Genomic DNA, 27,821 nt, shown 5'->3' with positions numbered 1-27,821 from the left:
ATGTTTGAATGTCAGTTATTCAGTATTGTTGAGGGTGTATGGTATTATGAATTATAAGTAAGTCACTGCATCTAACGAAACAGTTTCAAAAAAGTGTTTCAGTTGCAGCTAGTATATGCATATCTTTAATTAAATATGTGATATTGTACATCTTCTGTCATCATAGATTTGTATTGTTCATTTTGAACTTTCATTTGTACCTTTCAGAGCCAAATGTACATGGAGAGGAAGACTTCAGAATGCCTGTATTGGAACGGGTAGCAGCACACTTCAGTTTGTCTTTACCGGGTCAGATATTCAATGACTGGGATCACTGTTATACTGACAAGAAATTAAGTGACATGCCTGGACATTCAGATAATGATGCGAAATCAGACAAACTACAAGAAAGTACTGTGTATGATGAAAACGATATTCAAGAGTCTGATGAAGAAATGCTTAGTATTTTACCTGCAGACAGAGTTTTGAACACTGTGAATGAACAAGTGGATACTGATGTTACCATGACACCAGTGCAGCTAGAAAGAGAAGACGACAAAGAGGACACTGATATGAGTGTAGGTGTTTCTCAACTCACAGATGATGATAGTTGTGAAGAAAGCCAAAACATCAATCTCATGACAAAAGTGCAAGAAGGTACTGCCAGGAGCACTAAGAAACTCATAAATGATACACAGGAGGAAAGGCAAGACTTCAAACTCACAGCAGAGGTCCAAGAAAGTGCTGCCAGGAACAATGAGATGTTCACAAATGATAAACATGTGGAAAGCAAAGACATCAAACTCACTGCAGAGGTCCAAGAAAGTGCTGCCAGGAACAATGAGATGTTCACAAATGATAAACATGTGGAAAGCAAAGACATCAAACTCACAGCAGAGGTCCAAGAAAGTGCTGCCAGGAATGATGAGATGTTCACAAATGATAAACATGTGGAAAGCAAAGACATCAAACTCACTGCAGAGGTCCAAGAAAGTGCTGCGTTGAACACTGAGAAACTCACAAATGATACACATGAGGAAAGCAAAGACATCAAACTCACTGCAGAGGTCCAAGAAAGTGCTGCGTTGAACACTGAGAAACCCACAAATGATACACATGAGGAAAGCAAAGACATCAAACTCACTGCAGAGGTCCAAGAAAGTGCTGCATTGAACACTGAGAAACTCACAAATGATACACATGAGGAAAGCAAAGACATCAAACTCGCTGCAGAGGTTCAAGAAAGTGCTTCGTTGAACACTGAGAAACCCACAACTAATACACATGAGGAAAGCGAAGACATCAAACTCGCTGCAGAGGTCCAAGAAAGTGCTGCGTTGAACACTGAGAAACTCACAAATGATACACATGAGGAAAGTGAAGACATCAACCTCACTGCAGAGGTCCAAGAAAGTGCTGCGTTGAACACTGAGAAACTCACAAATGATACACATAAGGAAAGGCAAGACAACAAACTCACTGCAGAGGATCAAGAAAGTGCTGCAAGGAACACTAAGCAAGTCACAGATAATATATGTGAGGAAAGGCAAGACAACAAATGCACAGCAAAGATCCAAGAAAGTGCAGCCAGAAACACTGAGCAACTCACAAGTGATATTTGTGAAGAAAGCCAAGACATCAAACTCACTGGAGAAGTCCAAGAAAGTGCTGCCAGGAACATTGAGAAACCCACAGATGATATGTGTGAGGAAAGCCAAGACATCAAAAGCACTGGAGAAATCCAAGAAATTGCTGCCAGGAGCACTGAGCAACTCACAGATGTACCTGCAGATCTGACCTCTGACTTACAAAAAGGTCAGGTCATTGAGAAATCTACAACTAAGGACAATGAAATGCATACATCACAAAATGACAGTAATATCTGTGCAGATCTGTCTGTTGAGTCTGAAAAGAACAAAATCGTGGATAGTAAAATCGTTGCAGAGCATGCAGTTACACACAGCAAAGATTCATCAGATAAAGACGGAAAAGGTGTATCTGACATTGTCACATCAATAGCAGACACTGATAATGATATCATCGCACCACCATCAGAAACTGATGATGATAATGCTGATAAAACTGATGAGAAGAATGAAAAGGAAGTTACCTGCTCACCATTCAGTACTGAAATGAACGTGACCAACAGTTGCACAAGTGAACAGCCCAAAGCTGATGAATGTCCTACAAATGTTCAAACTTTAGAAGAGTATCTAAACTTTGAAATACACCAAGACGATCATGAAGATGTGCTTATAAACACTCCTGTTATCAGCAACACTGCAATTCCGGTACAGCAGGAACAACAGCCACAAAAGAAAGATGAACAGCTGGAACCACCATCACAAAAGAGTGATGAGGATTCAACTCTGAAAGTAATCAGTGCTAACAAAGTAGTAATGGATGCTAGTAAAGCTACAGAGGATAAGACAACTGAGAAAATGCAAGTTGACGATACTCAATTTTCTAAGGAAATTTCAGCTGGTAAGCAGACCAAAGATGAAAGTATGGAAATTGATGCTCAACGCATGGATGGAGAAGATAAAAAGTGCGATACAGATGAACAAAAAGATGATAAATGTGATATCCCAGGTGAACAGAAAGATGAATCTGATAAGAATCAACAGAAAGACAACAAAACTGATGATTTAGGAAAGCAGGTAGATGTCTCAGATCCAGCACATGTGATAGGTAGTAAAATTGGTGAAGAAGAAAAAGACAATGTTAATGCAAGTGATGAAGATACAATGCAAGATGACCGGATATCAGATAGAGATGATAGTGAAACAGATGATAAACATTGTGATGTTGAAATGTCAAATGTTACTGAGAATAGTTCAGGAAATACTGATAGCATTGAAATGCAAGATAATGTCACACCTACAGTTGTAAGCAGCAAGGAGTCCCAAGAAAGGAGTACAGATGCCGACATTGATATGGCAGAAGGAAAGATTATCCTAACAGAATCTCTGGAGGAGACAACCACCATGAACAAAGTAGAAGAACGAGAGGCGTCAACAGAAAGAATGATTGAAAATAGTGAAAACCCTAGTTCTAAAGAAGAAGGTGACGAGAAGCAAGAATATATCATTGATGCTCAAACAGATGCTTTGACTACTTCTGAACAGACTGAAGAACACACACAAGTTTACCAGAAAAACTTTCTCCAGCCTGAGTTGGATGCCTCTGGGAAACCAGTGATATACACAGATTTCAGAGAATTCAAATTTGAAATCACAAGTGATCACATTGTGAGAGGAAAAAGAAGAAAGACTCTATACCAATGTAAACTTTGTCCTTCTGCGGTCGAGTACCCAAACAGTTTAAAGCGACATTACTTCATCAATCACATTGAAAATAAATACAAAAAAATTCAGCCAACAACCAAGCCTCCAAAGGTCGCTCACCAGAGAGATAGAATAAGAACAAGAGGTGCCAGTTTAAATGAAGAAATAAAGAGACGAGAAAGTCTGAATGAAGAAAGTGTGGAACAGGAAAAAAATCCAGCCTTATCAAAACAGTTACATCAGCGGTTAGGATTTGAGATCAGAAGCCATACAGATACAGATGGAAGTGATGCTGTACACAGTGCCTCTGAAAGAGATGGGGATGACTGGATGGATATTTCTTCTGACTCGGTTAAAGATAACAGTCAGGGCACAGATCAGAATGGTGATAACAAACCATTGTATCCATGCAATGTTTGTGGGAAGCTTTTGAAATCTCCCAGACGACTAGAAAATCACATGCTCTTACATCCCAAACAAGCAGTATTCAACTGTGACAAATGCAGTCGTCAGTTTCTATGTAAGCAGGGATTGGAACGACACATATTAACTCATACCGGAGAAAAACCATACAGCTGCAAATATTGCGGTAAGAAGTTTGGCAGCAATACCAATACCCGCCGACACGAAAAGTTACATCTTGGATACAGATCTCATAAGTGTGAGCAGTGCAACATATCTTTTATACAAGGCACAGATCTACAAAGACACATTCAAAGTGACCATGGTCAAAGTAAGGGCTGGAAAGGATTCAAAACAAAGCTAAAGTTCACTTCCAAATTTAAAGGCAAGGGGTGGGGAAGAAGTCGAGGACCGGGCCGTGGCAGAGGTCACAGGGGCCGATATGTAAAACGTGTCGGAAGAGATGTCAATGATGGAATCCTTCCCCTTAAGCCTCCGGGTGAAGACTACATGTGCCCATGGTGTGGTAGATTGTTCAATAATCGTACAAGCATGAGGATGCATATTGGTCATGTACATAAAGAGAAAAAAGCATCAGTGACACAAGAGAACCATAATATGATTGAAGCCGCTGAAAGTTTTGGATCTGAAGGAAATGAATTTATCCCTGATGGAGGCACCAAAGACAATTTAGAAGGGGAGCACATGTGTCCATGGTGTGAGAAAGTTCTCAATAGCCACAAAGGTTTGAAGATGCATATTGGTCATGTTCATAAGGAAAGAAAAGAAAAACCACGAAAGAGCCACACTGTAATTACAGCAGCTAGACATAATGATGGTGAAGAACATAACTCCACGAATGAAAGCTTTACTGAGGCCACATCAGGAGACCACACATGTCCTTGGTGTGGAAAAACTTTGAACACTTACAAGGGTTTGAAAATGCATATTGGCCATATCCACAAAGAGAAAAGAGAGAAAACTCTAAAGAATCAAAAGTCAATCGAAATGGCTACAAGGAATGTCTCTGAAGAAAATGATTCCGCTACGGAAGATTACTTTGAACCAAATAACTTATCCGACAGTATTCCAGACAGCTTGAGTAAGTACTTGGATGGTAAGATACAGACAGAAGAGATGAAAGCATCAACATCCAAGGAAAATGAAGTTCAATTGGTCATTGGTACAAATACAAGTTGTGCAACCAGCATAACTGCATGTGGTGTATTTGTCTCAAAGGGAGGCCAGCTTACTGAAATAAACCCAACATCAGTACTGTCTGACTCAAAAGACAGATCAGTATCATCCACTGTTACACTGACAGTGCCAACTCCACGGATGAAATCTCCCAACAGTAGAACAACCATTCCAAATATGACTGTGGGTCAAGAGTCTGGAATGAAGACATTGAATCACTCTGATAACCTTCAAGGTAAAGGCGGTAGCAGTATGAATGCTACCCCAGGAAGAGTTTCTCGACCTCCAAGAGTCAAATACACACCAATCATTAAAAGAGACATGCATAGCCCAGGCATGGCTAGTTTCAATCTTCCATCAACATCAACCAAACCAAATCCAAGTTCTACTGGAAAACCAATGTCTGCACCACATTCACAAGTTAGAGTAAAGGGGTTAATGAACAGTGCAACCATAAAAAGTAGTCTTCCAAAGGCCAGTGAAGTTCCTGATAACTTTAAAGTACTAAGAGGAAATCCGTACATCAGGCCACCATTGCAAGGAAGCGTTGGACCAAAGGACTTTAATCCATCGCTGTTAAGAAAAAGTAATCAGGCATCCCAAAAAGCGGCATCTCGTCCACGGCTGGAACATCATCAGCTTCAACAGGCAAGTCAGTATGTCCCAAAACCTGATAGACAAATGAATCCAATGAACAAACCTTCAATATCAAGCCAGTCATCAGCAACATCCACCATAAGAGATCCACCACCAGCTCACTGTACACAAGAAAGCAGCAGCTCAGTACGGGCTAAAAGTGATGCTGTTCGTGTACCAATGGTTAGTCCTGTTCAACAAGCACATGGCACTTCATCCCAGCCTACTCCTCCAGCTGTATTGATAGGCTCACATGCTGGAAGTGGTGCCACCAATGTGCCAACGACAGTATACCAAACTGCAGTAAGCCAAAGTGGTTTGGTAACAATCGGTCGACAGTCTGCAAGTGTGAGTACAGCTCACTCAAGTCAGAAACTTAATCCAACAATCTCAATGCAGCAGCAAAGTTACTCAACACCAGTCAGATACCAACAAGCAAGTCAATCCAACACCCAAAGTGTGCACCAATCAAAACACATGGTTCCAAGTCGTCAAATGCAAACACCAGGAAAAGCTACTGTTCTCCAACACAGAAATTATGCAGAACATGCTTCACATCAAGGAAATGTTACAGTTACTTCATCTGGAATCAGGCAGCAGAAGCCTGTGCATACAGCACCATCTGCAATGCCATCTGTATCAAACATTCTGAAGAAACCAGCTTTTGGAAATCCCCAACCAGTACAACACCTTCGGCCAAGTCAGAGACCAGTGATACATGCACCTTACAACCAAGGATTGGTATCTGAGAGACAAAAACAAGAGAATCGTGGTATTGTGAAAAAACAACCAGGGGCTAAACTTGCAGCTGCAATACAAAACATTAGAGCTAACCATTTGGGTCTTGAGCCAACGGGACAAAATAAACCCATCCCAAGAGGTGGTCAACCAGTGCCACAATCTACAGTGTTGGGAATGGAAGCAGGTACATCCCCTGTTCCTGGCAGTGCTTCTACTCAGTCGCCCACCAATCAGCAACTTGGTCAAAAAGGCCCTACTTTTCTGCAGTCTCCTGGGCAACATGTTACCCTTCTTTCACCTGGTAACATTATCAACCCTTCACAACTTGTTATGGTCAAGTCTGCAGATTCTCCTCAACTGCATAACTTAAATAGGGCAGCAACACTCCAACAAAGTAATCGTATGAACACATCACCTCTGGCAAGATCGGCTACAACTGTTCCTAGTTCTGCTGTATCAGCACGACAGGCATCGTCTGTTACCCTCAGCCCTGTGAAGACTATTTATCCATCAGGTCAAGTGAAAAGACCAGCTAGTGATTACCATGATGCGTTGAATTTAAGTGTAAAATATCAGAAAGTAGAGAGAGGAGTAGAAAATACAGTTGCACAGGAAAAAAGAGAGCAGTATGAGGGTGACCCTATAGACTTGACAAAGCAGACCAGTGGCAATATATATGTTATTGGTTTTACACATCCTTTAGCAAAACTAGGTACGTCAGATACAACATCAACAAACCCATCAGCTGACATTACCGAAGGGTTGCATGCCAGGGCTATAATAGATGCAGATGAAAGCAGTTCACAAGCAAGTGCAGTTCATGATAGTAACAGCAGTAATAATCCAATGAATTACACTATAGGCAAACCAGCTGGCTTGATGGCTCAACCAAAAAGACTTATTAACTCGTCTTCACAAGATAGAAGACAAATAACCTGTAGTGTTTGCGGAGTTCTGTTTCACTCCTTGAATGACCTAAGCAACCATGTAACCCTGCATGCTAAAGAATGGACATACAAGTGTGAGATCTGCCTGCATCTCTTCCAAGATGTGAAGACACTAATAAAACATAGAAATACTAAGCATGGAATGACACAAAGTACTTGCGCCTGTTCTGCATGTCACAGAGAGTTCGACTCTCGAGCTCATCTACAACAACACCAGATCAGCATGCATCCTAATACTACCTGTACATACAAAGAGCTTGGACCAACAATGGTGAGGAAACAAAACTTTACTGATCCGAGAAAAGCTGATGAAGTTTTGGCAACAGAGAAAAGTAGAATTAAAAACACTTATAGCACCAGTAGTGTTTCAGTGACAAACACAAAATTTGGTGTCGACAGTGATAATTTGTTAGATCAAGAAAAACATGAGGATAAGGAAATGAGTATTCAAAGCTCATCTGTTAGTAAATGTACAAAATGTGGCCAAGTATTCAACGATATTAATACTTTTCACCAACATATATTTGTCTGTGCCGTTACAGAACATGAACCCCAAACAGCTGCAGTAAAGGACAACAAAGACAAGCACCCAAAGTATCCCAATGTATATGAAAAGAGATACGGAACCAATACAGTGGCAGAGAAACTAAGATTGAAAGCCACGACTCGGAGTTTGAACAGAGTAGATATTATTGTCCCATCACCTGAGGATAGTAGTCAAGCCACCAGGTCTAAACCAAAGGAGCAGAATGTTTGCCATGGATGTGGACGAGATTTTCAGGATGTGTTGAAAATGGAAAGACATATGAAGATGTGCCCCAACAGAGATGAAGAGAAGATTGCAAATGTCAGGAAAGCATTACAGGGATTAACAAAAGGCTATGGGACGAAAGGGAAGCAACTTCTTGAGCAGTTGAAGTGTCCTCATTGTACTCGACAGTTCACCTACCTAAACAGTCTGAAGAAGCATCTTGACATATGTAGTTACAAGCAGGATAATACCCCATCTGTTGTGGAACAGACAGGACATCTAGGCTTTGGTCTGGGATTACCGAAGGCACCTGTTGTAACACCTCAGGAACAGCAGGGTAGGGTTGTGGAACAAACAAGGGATGATCAGATGAAACTCAAGTTTACAAGAATTAATGACAAGCAGCGAGAGGACTTGAAAAGCAACCAGAGTTCAGCAGAGATGTTTGTAGAAGCGCCTGCCGATGACTTTGATACTGTAAGAGTGGAGAAGTTGGCTAGTGGCACAAAAGTACACATGCTGAATGAGAAAACAATGAAACTCATGCTGGAGAAGAAAAAAGAAAGAATGCTTGCAAAGGCGGCACCTAGAGTGGAACACAAAGATAGTGATGCCAAAAATGTGTCTGAAGAACCAACACCATTGAATAATAATCAAGGGGGGAAAGATGATGGAGATGACAAAAGTCTTCCCATGAATCTAGATTTATCAACCTCTATGACTGATACAGAATTTGCTGAAAACCCCCATGAACAGACGTGATTAGGGTGTTCATAAAACGTAAACATGTTGAACTCGGGGAAATGAATGTAGAGTCAGTGAAATGAACAGATAAACAAAAAACATAAAGTTGGACTTTTACTTATTTACAGATAAATTTTATAATAATGAAGTGAAAATGATATTTCAGACCTGCAAAAGCCAACCATAAAAAGAGATTTTAAAAAAAATCAATTTCATTTTTAATTTTCATTTTATTTCCAACTTTATTTCAGTATAACAATCTGGACATAAGAATTATATAGGCACATCTTTGTCGGCTGCCATTCCCAGCCGACACTCGAACCCACCAAGGATACCTGTCCCCATGCCCCTGCTATTAAGAGGACACATGATGATATGATGAAAGAAATGTACAATCATGAGTAAATTTATTGAGTAATAGCAAGATAATGCAAATAAGCTGCAGTTGATTGGTTTTATTGTTTTGATTCTAATCTAAAATGTATTCAATCAAGGTTGATGTGAAGGAAAATCAAGAGGTGTTCTAATAAGTGATACTCTATGCAAAGTAGACACATTGAAAGCTGACGAGATTTCAACATTCCGTTTTTAAAAAAATTTTCAACGTGGATGTGATTGAACATAATTAGTGTAAATATGCACACAATGTACTCCATATCATACAATATACAGCCTTAGCAGTTGTTACTTTTCATAGAGTTTTTCAGTATATCTGTTTGATAAGTGCATACATCTGTTGTCTATGAGTATGGCATTAGTAGTTGGCAAGCTTTTGGACAGCATACAGGATTACTAATCTGATAAATATCTGATGTAGGAATAAGCTTGATTGCTCTATTTACTTCTATATCCTTCTTATTTCCTTTTAATTTCAATTTTTGGAGTTCCGGTAGTGACCATGCAGAACGGTGGTCCTCTCGGAACAACAAAATCAAACACAAACAACAGTAGGTAAATAAAGCAACCAAGCCTATTCGTAGACTAGATTTTAATCAGATTTACAGAAATATTGCATTTGGACAAGTTTTGCAACTCTTTCTGCAGGCACAACTTGAGTTTCAGAAATGAAGCCCATCTTGCACTCATGTATTGCTATGGATTAAATTGTAACTAATGAACGTGTAACACAATATATAAGTTTCTTATAGTTACGGCTTTAAGAATGCCTCAAAATCTTCACTAGCTATAAGAGGCATAACTATTTACTCTGATCAGACAACCAACAATATATTCACAAAAAATTGTTTAATTACTAATAATTAGACACTGTAGATGTTAATTAGAGGTCTATTTTATCTATAAGTAGTATAGTAATAAGTTTAAATCATGATTCAATGGGGCACTGATTTTTGGGTGCGGACCTCAAAATCAATTTGATTTGATATACTGCACTAGGCTGTGCGTACTGCTGCACTAATACATTTACCCACAGGATTTAATACAGAATGTACAATATTATGAATAAGTCGTTATATTTAACAGAATAGTTTCAAAAAACGTTCCAGATGCAAGTAGTGCCATTTAGAAGTGGTACAGTCAGAAACTAAAGCTCCATTGATGAGACAAAAAGGAGGGAATACATACTAAAACTTATGAAAAAGCAAGTGTTAGTCTGAGTCACCACAATGCAATAGACGTTTAATTGGTTTGCGCAGACAGGTTTGAGAATCGAGATTGCTCTCTTTTGAAGTTATTGATAACCAAGATATGTCATAATCTTGTTTTTTGTTATCATATACAGATTTTTTTATGAAACCTGACCTAGTTACTATTATATGATTACATGTATGTAGGAATAGTATAAATTGATGTTCATACAAAAGTGTGGACCAGGTTAAAGTTACAGTGTCCCTCTAATGACGTGGTATTATATCGTTGAGAAACTCTTCTTTTTGCCTTTCTTTATTTCAAGACTGTCGACACTAAAAAGAAATTATACATATCTCTTGCACACACAAATGAACAAATGTTCAACATCTTTACAACTTAGCTTTTATTTGAAGAAAACTGGGGTTTTTAAAAGTAGAAATTTTGACTGCCGGAACGGTCAGTTGATTGTATTAAGATATGGCTTGTCCATAATTTGCACTCATCAGAAAAACAAACAGAACTATATCCTGTGTATTTAGGTTTACTATGAACACACCTATTTGAATTCTAGTGAATTTGAATTCTTGTCAAATTTATCTCAGCATTTCTGTGTTCATGATTTTTATTTTGAAATTCGTCATTATTTTTAATATGTTTTCTACATTCTAGTTTTAATAATCGTTTACTAACTTCGTAGATGAATTTGGAGTGTATTATTTATATTTGTGATTTTCTTTTCATATTAATTATAGGTCATATTTAGACATTTGACTTTCCTGGGGGGGGGGGATATCTATACCTTCATATTTGTATGTCTGATATGCTGTGCGCAGAAACTAAACCTGATGTAGATTTTTTAAAAATAAATTCACTATATAAACAGTTCCTTGTGGGATTATCTGTTACACAGGTTTCCCAGATAATGTATCATGTATCTTAGAAAAAGGAGTCTTAAATTTTTACTGTTACTTTATTGTTGTTATGTTCTAGTCAACTCCAGTTAACGTGGAATGCTCCTCAGAAATAAACTCTTTAAGCTTGTCATGTTTGAAACAAATATGGCCACCAAATACTCTTTGGAGAAATAAAAGATTAACCATTTTTCTTGAAAACAATGGGAAACCTCTAAAATTTCTTTTTAATTATTTTCAAAAAAAACAAACAGGAATAAGCCTTCATATAACAAAGTTTAGATGGCATTTAAGGACTCTGGGAAATTGTCCTTGAGGCACATTCAGGTTTATAAGCAGGAAGAAAACTGAGGGTCACCAAGCAGTGGTGTTTTTTGTTGTTGTTGGGTTTTTGTGTGTGTTTTTTTGTTTGTTTGTTTGTTTGTTTTTGTTTGTTTTGTTGTTGTTGTTTTTTTGGGGGGGGTTACAGACTTGAAAACCATCTAAAAATGTATCCATGTTGTAGTTAAGCACCAACATCGCTGTTACCACTATATGTTAATACTAAATTTCTTAGACAACAGGATATATCAGAATTGATTTTATAAGGACAGTCTTTCCCATAATAACATCCTTACAGCACCACCGATTAGATAACGCAAATGAAAGAACTTGGTATTTAACCATGGGCCATTCAAAATCAGGCTGTCAATTAATTTGTTTCTGAAACAAATGCAGTGCCATAATTTTTTTTGCAGTATTCATTTCTGAGAGTATTTTGTTTGTAAAACAGGTTTTATTCCAGTACACTTTTTTTTGCTGCAGTAATGATCATTTCAATTATGTGAGTACTGCAATACTGTACACAAAGACTAGACATATTCATTCTTTTGTAACATTGGATTGGACTTCTATACAAATACTGGTTTTTCAATATGTTTGGCACCCAGCTACTCCTAAAAATTCATAACCAAAGTAAGTGAATCATGTGGAATGAGTCAATATGATTTAGTATACTCTATTTTTAAAACTCAGTATTACTTTTAATTCTGTCCATTGTATGTGTCATTTATCAGTGGTGGTGCCATCTAGAATGTGTAGCGAAACTAGACACACTCTCTCAGTCTTGGGAGTATCTCATCGCTAGAAGGGCCTTGTATGTACCGATATCTACTGCATAATCGTACTGTGGCCCTCATCGACTACGTAGGGATAGTCTTTTTTGACTTGGTGCTGCATCGCAACAACACGCAGTCGCAGTAAAACGTCAACAAACGATTAGCCTTATGTAGTCAATAAAGGCCCACAGTACAAGGATATTCTAGTATAATAGATATTGGTACATACAAAACGGGCCAATAGCGATGCTCCCGAGGACCGGTAAGGGAGTCTAGTTAGCGAAACCAGCAGCATAATTTATTTTGAATTTTACTAACTTTATCCTAAATCGGGTTTCTAAGATGGGTTAAGTGATAGCAGAAAACATTTTCATTGAGTTATTTTCATCATGTATGACATTATATAATATAATATAATATACAAGGTAGATATTTTATTAGTAGTACATATTTGCCAAAGTTTTTGCCATAGAATTGTCTACATTTCCCCTTCAATCCCAAATAACAGCACACATAGAAACTGGTACCAAATGGTATTTATGAAGCATACTCATTTAAATACACATTATGCAAATTCTATTTGATTCCTATTACATCTAGACAATAAAATGAATATATTTTGGTAATACAGTTAATATATTTGTATTTTATATGTTGTTAGCTTTCCAAGTTTGTTGACTTTTCAAAGATATCAATTAAACCTTTACGATACTAAGATGTTGGTGTGTATATCATTTTTGTGGTGCTTGGTGTGTGGACAGTGTGAGTATACTGGATAAACACTACTCTGTAATAATTACATTTTATATAACGCCTAAAAATAATTGTTTGGTTCCGGTTACCCGACCCCACCTAGCTTTTCACTGCCGACCATATACTTTTTTGACGTATTCGAGAATGAAATAATAAAATGGTAAAAATTGCGAAGTCTCGCGAGAAATAGTGGATGCGGAAACTGCCACCAACTTAAAAAGACACTAAAACTCAAAAAGTGTTCTTCCAATCTGTAATGGCTGTACATCTGATAGGAAGAAATAAACAACAAAGAGACCATTTGGGAAACAGTGGAAAAACTGAACTAGACGCACGGAAAAAATATATAATAAAATAAAAAATCTACCTATACCCACCTATTCTAAAATTGAGTGTAAACGGAACCACATCATTTTTTATTCGGCCTAATAGTAATAGTAATAATTATAATGTTTGAAATACCATGTGTCTACTGTAATATTGATTGTACATATTATAGGACTCCAAACAACAAAACAAAACAAATGCAGAATGATGTGTACAAGATAAATGGTGGAACCATCATTTCTACGTACCGACTGAAATTGTCGATTCTATCACCTTCATGAATATAAAAAGTACACTGTCATCAGTATATCAAAGAAATACATAGATTTTAAATGAATCTCATTTAGTCTTTTTATTACTCTCACTGTAAAATTCGGTGTGTCAAAAAGTGGTGACACGTTTAGTGAAAGTGTGTTAACATGGACATTGACCAAGGATTGACCCAAAGACAAAAGATTAAATTTGTACGTTGTATGTAAATCAGTGAGGATTTAATTTGTATGTAAATTAGATGGTAGTGAATTACCATGTTATAGTACTATCAGGTGGCTGATTTGTGTGTGTTAATGCAATTAACAGAATTAACACGTTCGATTGACGCGTGGCTGGATTTTGAGGTTAACATGCATGCCCGGTATGCTGCTTCGTATTAGACAAGATTTAGGACAATTACAGCCCACCGATATGGATGTTTTAACCAACGAATCGCAAAACATTTTTATCCTGAACTCGCCCTATATGTGGAATTGTACCTCAGTCTGAAGTTTCTGTCCATTTCATTCGTTTCTGCCAATAAGATTCATAGCCATTGTCATTATGAGTCATTATCTGAAGCCAGCCACAGTTTACGGTAACAGGTGGATTTGTGGAGTACTGCGAGTGGAAAGTGATACGTTTTCAATGTGTTCCTTTTATCCCTGGATTAATCTCTGCACAGAGTGCACGTGTGTATATGGTAAATGTCAGCATGGTTTGGGGTACATAGTGCGTTCATCAACTTTGAACTCGACTTGAACTTGAACTTGAACTTGAACTTGAAAATACTCGGACTTGGCACTGAACATTATATTGCCAAATGAACATTTTCGTTGCAGTATCTGGTTGAGTATCATCAGGAAGAGTTCAGCAACTGTAAGTCAAACAAGTTTATATGTGTAGTAATTATATTGTGTAGTACTGTAGTATACTTTGCATTGTCTATTTGTGAAGTCGATAATATGAGTTGAATACTCATGAGTTAGACTGCAATAAGTCGATATTCTAAATGCCAGTACATTTGTGTGTGTGTGTGTGTGTGTGTGTGTGTGTGTGTTTGAAATTATCTTATGGTTTCTTCTGTCAATTAGTCCTAATATTAGTTGGGGTACTGCGTTACTCGTTACTCATATGGAAATATACACTGTGATGCCATCAGCTTTGAGATCTTCGGAGTCGATACTTAAGTTTATAGCACAGTTATTGAATATTGTTTTCAGAAGTGCAATATGTTTGATATTTAAACTTTGTACACCTCCATGAGTTTGAATTACAGTATTCCAAATTGAGGGTGGGCAAGGGTGTCCCCCAGTACGATTTACAGAAAAAATGTGTCGAATTACGAATTACGAAGACAGAATTTCAAGTTTACATTTATGATGAAAAACACAATTTAGGAATCAATGAAAAAGTAGAGAAATATGTGAATGAATAACATTTAATAGTACAAATACAACGTATAATTTTGTATGCCATACCACTAAGTATCGAAACAGTGAACAGTACATGCATATATTCGGAACAGGTTTTGAAACGGCATATCAAACTGTACAACATAAATGCATGTATAATTACAGAAATTTAAATACCCCATTACAGTCTAAGACCTTTAAAGCAACTAGTGAACCACCGCGTTATTTATCATACATCCATCTACCTTTCTTTGTGGTATTAAATTTAACGAATCACATAATATTGCATGTTTGCATTGAGATGATTAATATCCAGTGACATGGCCGAAATTAATACGGATGAACCTTCAATATACTTTTAATGTTAATACCTCTAAATTGCCTAGTTCAAAAGGAACATTCATTATTTCCGACAAAGCTTTTACCTTCGTGGGCTTGGGACCCCCCCCAAAAAATAAATAAATAAATAAATAAATAAATAAATAAATAAATAAATAAATAAATAAATAAATAAATAAATAAATAAAGAAAAGAAAAGAAAAGAAAAGAAAAGAAAAGAAAAGAAAAGAAAAGAAAAGAAAAGAAAAGAAAAGAAAAGAAAGAGAAAGAAGAAGACTATTGTATATATGCTGATATGGCTGCTATTTTTGCTAAGTCCTGGGTATACGAACATGTGACGTATCACGTTTAGTGCTACTTGTACTGGTTCCTTTTAACATCCTACAATTAAGGTACAGTTGTATGTATTTTTCTTTTACGTGTACGAAAAAAGAGATAATTTTACAGTCGAAATAAACAGTTGATTACGCAGTACGTCGACCACTGAATTACGATGTTCAAGACTTTATTGCAACGTTTTACAAATACTGAAAAACAAAATGGTCCGATTACAAAGTACAAAAATAGCCCTTGCCCACCCTCTAAATTATCAGGTAGGGTCAGGTCAGGTCAGGTCAAGTTAAGTCAACAATCAAGTTATGTCAAGTCATGTAATGTTAGGTTAAGCTCAAGCAAAGTCAAGGAAAGGTTGGTCAAGCCGCAAGTAAAGTCAAGTAAAGGTAGGTAAAGGTCAGGTAAGTAAAAGGTAAGTCAAGCCAAGTCAAGCGTCAAGTCGAGTCGACGTCTAATCGAAAGTTACGTCGTAAGTTAAACGAGATCATTCAACATATATTGATTGTTAGCTATTTTGTACATTTATGATAAAAACACAATTTACGAATTAGAACACCACTGTCATGTGACTGCCCTCATCCAACGAAGAGGTCGTTTACATAAATTAGGAAAAGAGTTGCTGAAAAATGCTTCCCCTGTCGTACACCCTGATACATAGGATATTTAATTGTGTCTATGGCAATTTGACATTTTTGTCCATCGAACATATTTGAAAGACCCTCTGAAGTTTGAATTTACACCCATGTCTACAGTTTGTGAAATAGACTATTCCACCATAAAGAATCAAAAGCTTTGTGAATGTCTAGGCTACTCATACACACTTTGCTACGCCATTCAACGTGATGAGGTATCGTCTCTAGAATACAGAATGCTGTAGTAGTATTACTCTGAGCAGGTTAATAACCGGCGTCTTGTAGTGGGTGTGATTTTTTTTTTCGAGGAGCAATGTTGTAGGCGATGAGAATTATAAGGGATGTTGCAAAGTCTGCAGCAATGTAATTCCGCTGTAGTTTGCATGATCAAGAACGTCCGATCTATCGATCCTAGAATGTACTTCGTACAAGCATTGAATGTAAACAAACTTTTAAATGGTCTTACAAGCTCCCAAGACTCACGCCCGGTACTAGAATATACTTCGTGCAACCATAGAATGTAAAAATATGTATTGCACTCCATAATACAAAGTAAAGCGTTTTCTGTACATACTATAATTGTTTATTAAATTTATTTGTAATGCGATAAAACGTGTACGGTAACATATTTGATATCTCTTGCCGTGTGATGACAAGGTGAGATATTAGTAATATATGATAAGCTCGGCCAAAAGCGCGAATGAGAAGACGACAATCAAAAACAGTACACTTGTGCTGAACAGCGCCATCTAGAATGATAATCGTTCCCACACATTGTGCTAAACACAGCCATCTAGTATTAAGTGGCGCTATTCAACGTTGCATAGTGCCACCTAGGTTCGTCATAAAAATCACAACTGTGAGGCAGATTCGATTTAATATTTAATCAGCACCAGAGAGATGCATTGGTGAATAGAGGCGTCAATCAATATATAATTTCTGTTGACTCCCATCATGCAATAGCAAACAGCAAATTTATTAAAGATACCCTTGAAATGCAACAAGATCAACTTACTATTTCTGTGAAATCCTAAGAAGTTATAGATGGTGAGCATTCATGAAATGACTCTCCAGAACCCATAGTTTATGAAAATGTCTCTATTTCCTGGAGTGGCGTCCTCCTTCAAAGGACATACACCTATTAAAACACAATGAAATTTGCACATGAAATCTACACTCTATATCAATGCATGTTTATTTTAACTAATCGATAGGACTGGCTTAGATGTTCCACGAGTAGATACCGTATATGTCATGCATGCGATCGCATAACTTTAATATGCATGCCCTAAGCGGTAGTTGTAAATTTACATTTAGGCAATCATTTACCGTGACATGTTAGATTTCAGGAAATCCAAGCGTTGTGTTATGATAATCGAAATACATGTATGTAATTCACGTCCCTTTGTGTGTTTTCTATATGGTTCATTCATCATCAATGATCACGTGACATGATTTACATTATTCTTTGCTTATTTAGTTTGGCTGGAAAAACTTTTATTATTGTGTACAATTTGGTATTACTTGATTTGTGTATGAAGGCGTACTACATGTTAGTTTAGTCAGAAATGTATTTGAGGGGGAGGGCGGAGAGGGAAAGGTAGTCAGACAACAGACAGTCAGTCAGTCAGTCAGTCATTCAGAGAGAAATAGAGTCAGTGAGAGACAGGGACATAGAGATAGAGAGGCAGATATATACACTAATAGGAGGACTAAGAAAAGAGTCAACTTGGCGTTTTCTTGAAAAAAAGAAAGAAACAGAACATGTTTGAATCTTTTTGTTTCGAGGCGCAGACTGAGTACCTAGGTTAGAACACATACAATTAATATGGAACGTTATTATAGATGGCGCCGAAGGTCGATGCAAAAAAAGGACCGATTTAAATAATGATGACGAAAAAGTTCATTTAAATTACGACTTGTTGCTCTTCTCACCGACTATGATGAATTACAGATGACAATATAATGAATTTTTAATGTTTTAATTCATTAAAATGTTATGACCCCCTAGTAAGACTTATAATACGCTTTCCATTTCATTTGGGCCTGTGATTGGTTACCTTAGCAACTGGTAGTTATTTTCCGCCTTGTACCGGTAACAATAATAAAAGCAGTCCATATTTTGTTATTAGCACTTTAATTGACAACGTGGAGAACTATTGTAGTGGGTTTCCGTTAGCAAAGATCAGCCGGGGCATTGCACTGAGTCGTATAATCTAATAGCATTTGTGTGGGTAAGAAACCGTATTCATGAAAACAACCGTTTTGTAGTTGGGGTAACAAACATATTGTGGCGTCATGCGTTTGCTGAAGACTGAATGCACACATTGAGGTTTTTGTACAACCGTATAAGGGTGGATTTCGTGTAATTATAATGAAATTAGTTTCTATTTTATTGCGACATAGCAATCGGCTGTTTCATTTTGAAATTCTCCTATGAGAGGTTACTAACACCAACTCGATAAGGTAGGTGTGAAACTTATCGTTCAAAATAGTATGTCTTTCCCAAGTCATGAAATTAATTCCCGTGTATAAATACCTTGTGTTTTTATTTCATCGCTTGTAAGTGAATATTCAAGTCAAGAAATAGTGTTAGAATATTATTGATTTAATTTGTTTTTCAATCTTTGCACTGATTACTTTAATTTACATACGGGACTCCGAGAACGTACCAGATGAAATGTTGTTTGTTTGTTGTCAAACACTGTATGCTTTGCGTCGTGATCACTGCGTTAGATCTTACCCCTCTCAAGTTCTGATCGACACCACATTGAATTTGGTTATTTACACGAGGTCAGAGTTCACTTGAGGATAAAGCTTATCGTATGTCATGCATATTTGAATTCAGTATTTTTTAGCAGCCCTAGTTTTTGCTAGCTGTAGGTTTTCATAGCATGTGATCCTAAATGGAAAATAAGGCCTGCGGTAAGTGTTTCTTATTTATCATGCATCAAATTGCTGGAAGCACTAGTATTACGAATATTGATCTCAGAGACCGTACACTTTGTCATGCAGAAAACAGAAAACCTTGGCTATCTATTTCCACAACATGAAACATTAGTAAGGGGAAGATTTAGGAATACTTTGATGTGAGTAAAATATGTCGACTATAAATTTACTGAGATTTTTCTCAACGTGATAACTATAACCTGGACGTCAGTTTCATCGTCTGGATTTCTTCTCTGATAACATTGAGTAAAAGTTAAAGAAAAAACAAGAATAATATAGAAGAAAAATAAGGTAAAAAACATGTGATATGGTGATGCAATCTATCCTATGTATGACTTCCAATTTCGATCTATAATTGAAACTCGCCTGAATATTCACAGTACATATTACATAATGTATCCTATAACTCTTCCATCCCATATTGTTGGATATCAATACGGTGGTTCAAAGCTCCATCAGCTCCCCTTCCCTCTCATTGAATATCAAGTAGGAAGATATAGTTGTAGTCTAGAATCCATTCGGGTGGGGAATTTTGATCTCAGCATTAATATTCCCCTACCACGCCTGGTCGTTGACTAACAGTCGTTTACTTTAATGGAGCTACGGCCAGATTACAATTGGGTTTTATATTTTTTCCAGTTGTGAGGTGACGTCAATAGCGTTACGTCATTAGAACCAACTCGGAGGTATACGATTTAACCATAATTACATGTAAATAACCTCGGTAGATAGGATCAACCAATCACAAATAGTCTACTAACTATACGTGTAGTCGTTCTTTGCTATCTCTATCTAACAAGTATTGTAGAATAGTCAAACAAAAAAGAAAATCTAGCTAACTCCTGCTGGGGAAGGGATGAACAGCGCATGTCAGTAGTAATCCATCACACATTGACAGGCGGTTGTAATTGGTTACTTCGATCAGTTTGCTTCAAACTCAACCTCCAGTTTGAATGTAAGCGCTGTGAGGATGCAATAATATCGTCATGTTTATATCAACAATACTCCAATAGCAGAAACTATTATTGTTGGTGGTGGCAAAAACGAAATTTGGTGGTAGAGAAATCCATTTGACTATACGGTGGAGATGATCGTAACTAAACGTGTATAAGACTAGACTATCACAAAAGCAATGGCGAGAGCAAATATTGACTGGGTTAGTAAAATTGTCAAATGCAAGCTTCGGTATTAGTGGTGAAATAACTGTACTGATAATGGACTCATAAGATCGCAATATATGTTTCACAACTGTAGAATGAGTGCTTGAAAGTCATGTTCGCTGCCCGTGCCATGTTGTCTCAACATTTACCTTTACATTTCATTGGAATACAAAGACATTATTAATAGTTACATTTGAGCTGGCGAACACAGATATTTTTGTTTTGAAATTGAAAATGTGGTATTTGTCCTAAATAGATATATGTATGTATGTCAATTCAATCACAGTGAAGTTTTAAAAGCTTTACAAGTGTCCTGTCGGATGATTCACCTAATGTTAAACTGTATTGCCATCTGTTAAACCATGAAATTATGGAAAGACATGTTGGCCTCGTTAGTTCTGAGTGATTTAACATAGTAATGACAGTATGCCATCAATAAAGTGAAGTTTTTTTACTGGTAAACCAAGGGTAAAGTCAGGTGACAGCCATCACCCCGGAGTAGCGCGTACCCGACAAATACATGACGTTGTACGGGGGAGACCCGCAATGTATATTGGAACCTGTAACAGGTCTATTCTATAGGACAGTGAGAGCATTGGCGGGTATCTAAGAATGCTTAATACTGTTTAAATAGTGGACCCCTTGACTGTCGTTAAGAGTGTTAAATTGTTATGAGGTTTATTCAAACAGCTTTTAATTTCTGTGTAAGCATACCAAGCATATTATTCGTGATTGAGACATTGATGACTAACACAGTTTGATGTAACTCACTTATATGGTACAAGTATAGTTTCAAAAAGCAAATGTGTGTATTATAAAATACCTTGTATTGAATGATTGCCTAAAAGCATTCACTTGTTCTGACGTGACCTGCTGCTCCCCTGGCGATGAATAATGTTTTAGTGTAGATCGCTTTACAAGTATTATAGCACTGATAGCCGTGCATAGTATAATCATGAATATTTTAATGTTTTCACATTGGGCGATTCAGTTTATACTTATTAGAATTACGGATCGCAAGAAATATCGAACAGGAACACTGCTATCATCTGCTACACTTTTAAAATGTAGTTAACTTTTTTCTTGAATCATTCAGACTGAGAAAAGTGTCCTATGAATATAATGAAGAAAATCCCAAATCCCATTAAATATGTTGCAAAGCAAATACGGAAATATTGACCAATATTTCATTTATTTATTTTTTTCATTTTTATAAGGAACGGAAATTAAACTACTTAATCAGCGGCCAAATACCATTTAAAAAATCCTAAAACTGACCAGTGGCCATACGTTTGGTTTGTCAGTATACATATATAAACCGGAATATAATTACAAAATTAATTAAAAATAAATACGGTTTCAAAAAGTATATGTTTCAATACATTGTCAACTACTGTATACAACGGATGTACTTTTTAATTAGGAGACATCGTGCTATTTCGCCAGCTAGCTGTTAACGTTGTATTATACGTTCCTAGAATTCTAACCTCCATCAGTACCGTATGGTCAACTTTTGCTCAAAGAAGAGCGTTATGGCCATGATACTGGAATATATATACTTAGAATGTTCCACGGTTGTTTAGTGTTTCCCCTTCTTGTACATATGGCAAACGTCAGCGGGCAAGTCAAGTTTGGCATACAGAAACCATGCCAACTTCACATTTCACATGCAGAATGAGAGAGAAAGGAGGGGAGAGAAAGTGGGAAAGAGGGGAGAAAGACAGGCCTGTCCATGGCATGCAGACAGGTAGGCAGGCAGGCGGGCAGACGGGTGGTTGGACAGACGGGTGGACAGATTGAGACGGAGGGAAAGACATAGAGAAACAGATGGCGACCCAGAGACAGCGACAGAAAGACTGTGACAAACAGAGAGAAGAGTACAACTTATTTGTCTTTGTACGATTTTTAGCTTCACACATTTTTTTAGTGAAACAATCTTTCCATGTACATGATTCGAAATATTTCCTCATAATTTAATCTAAAGTTCCGAGTTTTGAAACGTATAATTTCAGTATAAATATATTACAAGGCAAAGTGTAGGGTTACGACAATATGTTTATTTTACACATTAGAGAGGAAAGTGCACGTTTTAATAAGATCTAACATACATTAATATCGACAGTGAATAAAATCATGAAATGTACAGGCGTGTCAATTTCACTTTCTCTGTCCCAGCCTTTACTTGACATTTAAATGAGTGCTTTATTTGATTAACTTCAGTTACCGTATAGCACAATAAAGGCTTCCGAGCAGCCAATCAATTACTACCGATCGATACAAACGTAGGCAAATGAGCAAAGCAATCAGCATTATTAATCAAGTCCTTACATTAAGTGAAAAGTCCTTGAATCGGTAGTACGGTTGGCTGTTTCTGAGCGCAATCCAGAGTGGATTGTTTTCGGTTTAGAAGTTGGTGAGTTTTATCTTTAAATTTCTCTATTTCATTTCATCAAAATACGTGAATTGGTCGATGGATTAATTTGAAAGTCAAAGCTCATTGCATGACTGTGTTATTTTAGTTGAGTTATCGTGTATTTATGGACTTTGCTATATACTGTTATAAGTATTGCTTAAAACGTTCCTTTAAAAAAAAAAATTTTAATTGCGCTCCCAGAATCGTAGCACTGTCCAAACAGTAGCTCCTTGTCTGTTTTCCCAAAACCCAACATCGCCAGTTCGTAAACCATCTCATCTCATATCCATAGCAACCTCATCTCTGGTCGTTTCGACTATTTAATATGACTTTGACCAAAACATTATTTTCGTCGAATCAAAACCGAGTGTAAAACATGTTCAGATAATGTCACCAATATTGTATTCGCGAATGTTGATGATATGCAAATCTACGGGGTATCGTGCTGAGCAGGACAAAAAAAGTAATAATTTTTCATTACTTCGTCGTTTACTTATTGAAAATACAAATAGGCAAACTCCACGCAACCACCACTTAATTGCTGTTATTCAGGAATGAACCTTAGCAATCCTGTGGACTGCATTACAATGAAGCGTAAAAAGGCTATGTTGACGTCGTTGAGTTTTGAGTAAATTTACAGGACTCAAATTAGATGATGATGATGATGATGATGATGATGATGATGATGATGATGAGGGGTTAGTCCCATCCAAGTACTCGTGTTTTCAAGTAATGACCTCTGAAAGCTTTGCATCATATTTTATTTCAACAGAAATCCACATCTCCTTAGAAACCATAAATTTCCATATTTAGTATTACGCTCTGTTGTTGTTGACGTTATTGTTGTGGTCGTCATCGTCGTCGTCGTCGTCGTCGTCGTCGTCGCCCTTGTTGTTGTTGTTGTTGTTGTTGTTGTTGTTGTTGTTGCTGCTGCTGCTGCTGCTGCCGTTTCTGTTATAGAATCGAACAGACACATGAGTTATAAATATATTATTGTTTACGCGCCAGTTTCAATTTCGAAACCAGCATTTCACTCTGATTGTCATTCCATGACTCTCTTTTACACCTTTGATTCCCGCTTTTTCTTATTTTATGTGCGTTCACACTATTTCAGAATAATTTATTGTGTTTTTGTTATTTATTAGAATATAATGGATACTGTACCAGTCGTATGAAAGTTGCGATATAGTCACCGTTTAATTTGTGTTACACGGCAGTTTCTTAGAAATTATAATTATTCTAATAATTAATCCATGATTTTTGAACAGAAATAGACCCTAAACGTAATTATGTGAGTAATCGGTAATTCTAGCTATAGAAAAGCGAATAACTAATTTACTGTGGCAATATGGTTTAACATATTCACTGTTTCGCTTTTTATTAACTTACTTATTCGCATAAATGTAATAGTCGATACACTATTTGAAGAGTTCTTACCAACATGTTTACTCCACTCTTGTCTGATGACAACTTATGACGTCATACAGCGTAAAGTCCAACCAATGACATTCATAACGTTAACTCTGATTGGAGTAGAAATATCACCTTTTATATCCAGAATATGGTGCTGGTACCTTAAAGCAGAATGAGCCTCGGCTCAGAGGATCAATTTCCCTGATGATCAAAGTGAACTTCCATTTAAGCTTTTAACTTGAACTAATGAAATTACAGTAGTACATTCTTATTTTCAATATTAAAAAAGTAGGTATGTCTGACTGTTGTAATCAATTTGCAAAAATGATATTGTTTTCAGAGCCCGAAAGTGCTTTTACTGATCAGCAGTGGCTATTAGATACGATATTGATACGTATGTCAACAAGTGTTCGTATTAGGATAGTAATATTTGATGTACTTTTTCCTTCATAAAATCGGTGTGTTGACAGACGGATATGATTTCAAGTTATATTCACACACTCCAAAGGCTCCATAAAGCACTTAATAGAACACGGTCATTGGACTTCTATAACATGGCATATTTGCATACAGCATTAAGGGGTTCTACATAATGGTTTTCTTTTCATAATTTAGCTAAGCTAGAAATAAGTTTTGTAGGATATCGTGGCCATCTTCTGTATGAACGAATGGATTATGGGCCTCATGAAAAATAGATTATGGACCTCGGGGAAAATGCATTACGGGCACCGGGGAAGATAGATTATGAACCTAGGGGAAAATTCATTATGGATCTCGGGAAAAAAATATTATGGACCTCAGGAAAAGTACATTATGGATCTCAGGTAAAATAGATTGTGGGTCTCTGGGAAAATACATTATGAACCTCAGGAAAAAAATACATTATGGACCTCAGCAAAAATACATTATGGACCTCGGAGAAAATAGATTGTGGGCCTCTCGCAAAATAGGTCATGACCGTTGGGGTGGTGATTTTCACTCGGTGTTTTGTGTACGTTGTATGTTTTGTATTGCAACTATTTTATATTGAGAAGTCTGTGTTTAATGTAAGTAGTGTCATAAAAAAAACTGAGTCAGAAATATCCAATTGAGATTTAATTGTTAAATAATGTCTGTGTATTTTAAGAGTGGCCAATGCACTATTATGCTACCTATATAGTGCAACAAGTAGTGCTATTTTTCAAAACTAAAAAACTTCAGGTTTCGTGTACACATATTACTAAATCCTAAAACAGTTTAGAAAAATTCGTTTCTTCGCAATATTGACGGCAAATTGATATGAAATTTTCATATATAACAAATTAAAAGAAATAATACCAAGCCAAGTTGTACGCATTAGAATAGAAAACACTGGATTCATAACCTGGACGTTCTGCACTATATATCACGGCGTGTCTATATGCTGCTGTTCAGTGTTCTGGATTCCATGTGTTGAAGCTGAATGATGCATATATTATGTTAATTTTATCAAGTGACCCAGATATGACCTTGCTAACAGCATAATTGTTACCTTTCTTTGTACAATAAACGTCAACAGGTGATTTGGTAATTTTGTGTTAACATGGCAGAAAAAAAACTTGAATGTACTGCTCAGAGTTTGCTGGCAGCGTTGATAGAACGCTTGCCAAGTCGACTATCTAGCCTTCAGGTGTATATGAACAACAATAGTTTTACCGATAGATAACTGATTTGTTACGCAAGTAAACGAATATGAGTGGTCGTTCATGAAAAAGCTGATAGCATTCTTTATTAGGCCTTCGACAACTGTTTGGTCCTGACTACGTTCAATTTTAGAATAGGTGGGGTTGGTAGATTACTATTATATTTTTTCATATGCGAGAGTCTAGTTCAGGTAGTAATGTTTTCCACTGGTCTCTGTGTTATGTATTTCTTCTATCATTGTCTTTTAAAGTTTATCAGTTTCCGATTGCACTATTTCTCGCGAGACTTCACAATTTTCGCGATTTTCTTATTTTTTTCTCGAATACATAAAAAAAAGTTTAGGGTCGGTAGTGAAAAACTAGCTGGAGTCTTATTACATTTATTTTTTTCTCCAGGATATATGTTCGGACATAATGCGTACTGTTACGTGAAATGGGATAAGAAAACGTATGATGTTGTACTACTCGCAAAAGGAGTGAAATCAAATATTAGACCTGTGTGTATGTAGTTTATGAATCATGGCAAAAGAAAAGAAGCCACTGAAATGCTTCACCCTCACCAAAGCTTTAGTGACACGAGGACTGTTTGCTACTCACAGCCTTATCGCAATATGGCGAGTTACTTACGTCATGGAGGATCCGACGTACTGGATACTTACCGTAGCCATTGGTGCACTTGGAATTGAAACCATTGTTACTATGATGGTAAATGGAGGAGAGGAATGGAAATGGTAAGAAAAATAAATGAAAAATATATCAAAGTATTTAGTGTATGAATTTTGCCATGATCATGAGTGGTCAACATTATCATGGGTATAGATATGGACAGACAGACATTTATATTACTGTGTATGTATGTATGTATGTATGTATGTATGTATGTATGTATGTATGTATGTATGTATGCATGTATGTATATGCATAAGCTATGTATTTTGTTTCCTAATACAATGTTAACCTTGCAAAATATGTACAAGTTTAGAATGAAAAATATGGTACACATATTCCTAAATATTTCGTATTGAAATCTTTCATTGCATATTTTGATTAATTCGCTTCTGTTGAATTGGAGCTGTACACTGCCATAAATTATAACAATGCTACTAATATTGCATGTACGTGGAAATCATTTATAGCAATTAATACATTCACCTGCTATTCAACAAGTCCAGCTGTTCATGCAAATGTTAACACTTTAAATTGTCAACAAAATTAATTTGCATTCTGTTTTCAACTCAGTATCATTGCGTTATGCATTGCGCTGCAGGTGTCTGTTCACTGGCTCTGTTTACTACAACCACTCAGAAAGCAGTAACAAAGTGCATTTTCTACACTTTAAGATAAGAAGAATTTCTTGCTACATGTAGAGTGAAATCAATCAATCATGCAAACATGCTGCACATAGATACAGACACACAGGCGCTAATATGTGATGTCTGCATGGTGGCACGTTAGTTGATTTCATTTCTAGTTTCAAACTTTTCACACTCAGGCCTTTAACCATAGGCACAGACAACTTACTCGTCTGCGCCATAGAAAAACCTTTATTTACAATAAAACGTATGTGATATTATTTATTTATTATTTAATTTGATATTCTTTGTGTCCTATAAGCCAGAGGGCTGGATGTGGCTCTTTTTTGTACATTTTATTTAAGTACTGTATAATTTGATAAGTTCACATAGGACACCTTAATAAATAATAACATAACATAACATAACATAACATAACATAACATAACATAACATAACATAACATAACATAACAGTAGATAAAGTGTAGCATGCAACTTTTCATTCAATTTTGGTAATTTATAGTGTGGTTGGTGTAGTTTCAGTGGTTTCAGTATGGTTGTATCAGAGCTAGTGAACAGTAAGAAACAACACGTTGTA

The 27,821-nt window shown here is 36.7% G+C and overlaps 2 protein-coding genes across 2 annotated transcripts in view; both read left to right on the top strand.

Annotated features, from left to right (window-relative positions):
- Positions 1-12,962, top strand: part of LOC144451795 (uncharacterized) — a 29,753-nt gene extending 16,791 nt beyond the window's left edge. Inside the window, exons 5-6 of the mRNA XM_078142698.1 lie at positions 208-6,954; positions 7,732-12,962. Coding sequence (XP_077998824.1) covers positions 208-6,954; positions 7,732-8,702 — 7,718 coding nt within the window. The 3' untranslated portion in view covers positions 8,703-12,962. The remainder of the gene's footprint in view (positions 1-207; positions 6,955-7,731) is intronic.
- Positions 12,963-26,448: 13,486 nt separating this feature from the next.
- The window catches only part of LOC144451794 (transmembrane protein 26-like), a 3,338-nt gene continuing 1,965 nt past the window's right edge, over positions 26,449-27,821 (top strand). The window contains exon 1 of the mRNA XM_078142697.1: positions 26,449-26,660. Within this exon, the coding sequence (XP_077998823.1) occupies positions 26,449-26,660 (212 nt within the window). The remainder of the gene's footprint in view (positions 26,661-27,821) is intronic.

Source organism: Glandiceps talaboti, chromosome 21 (genome assembly GCF_964340395.1).
Source record: "Glandiceps talaboti chromosome 21, keGlaTala1.1, whole genome shotgun sequence".
NCBI lineage: Eukaryota > Metazoa > Hemichordata > Enteropneusta > Spengelidae > Glandiceps > Glandiceps talaboti.
This window is presented reverse-complemented; position numbering and strand designations above follow the sequence as displayed.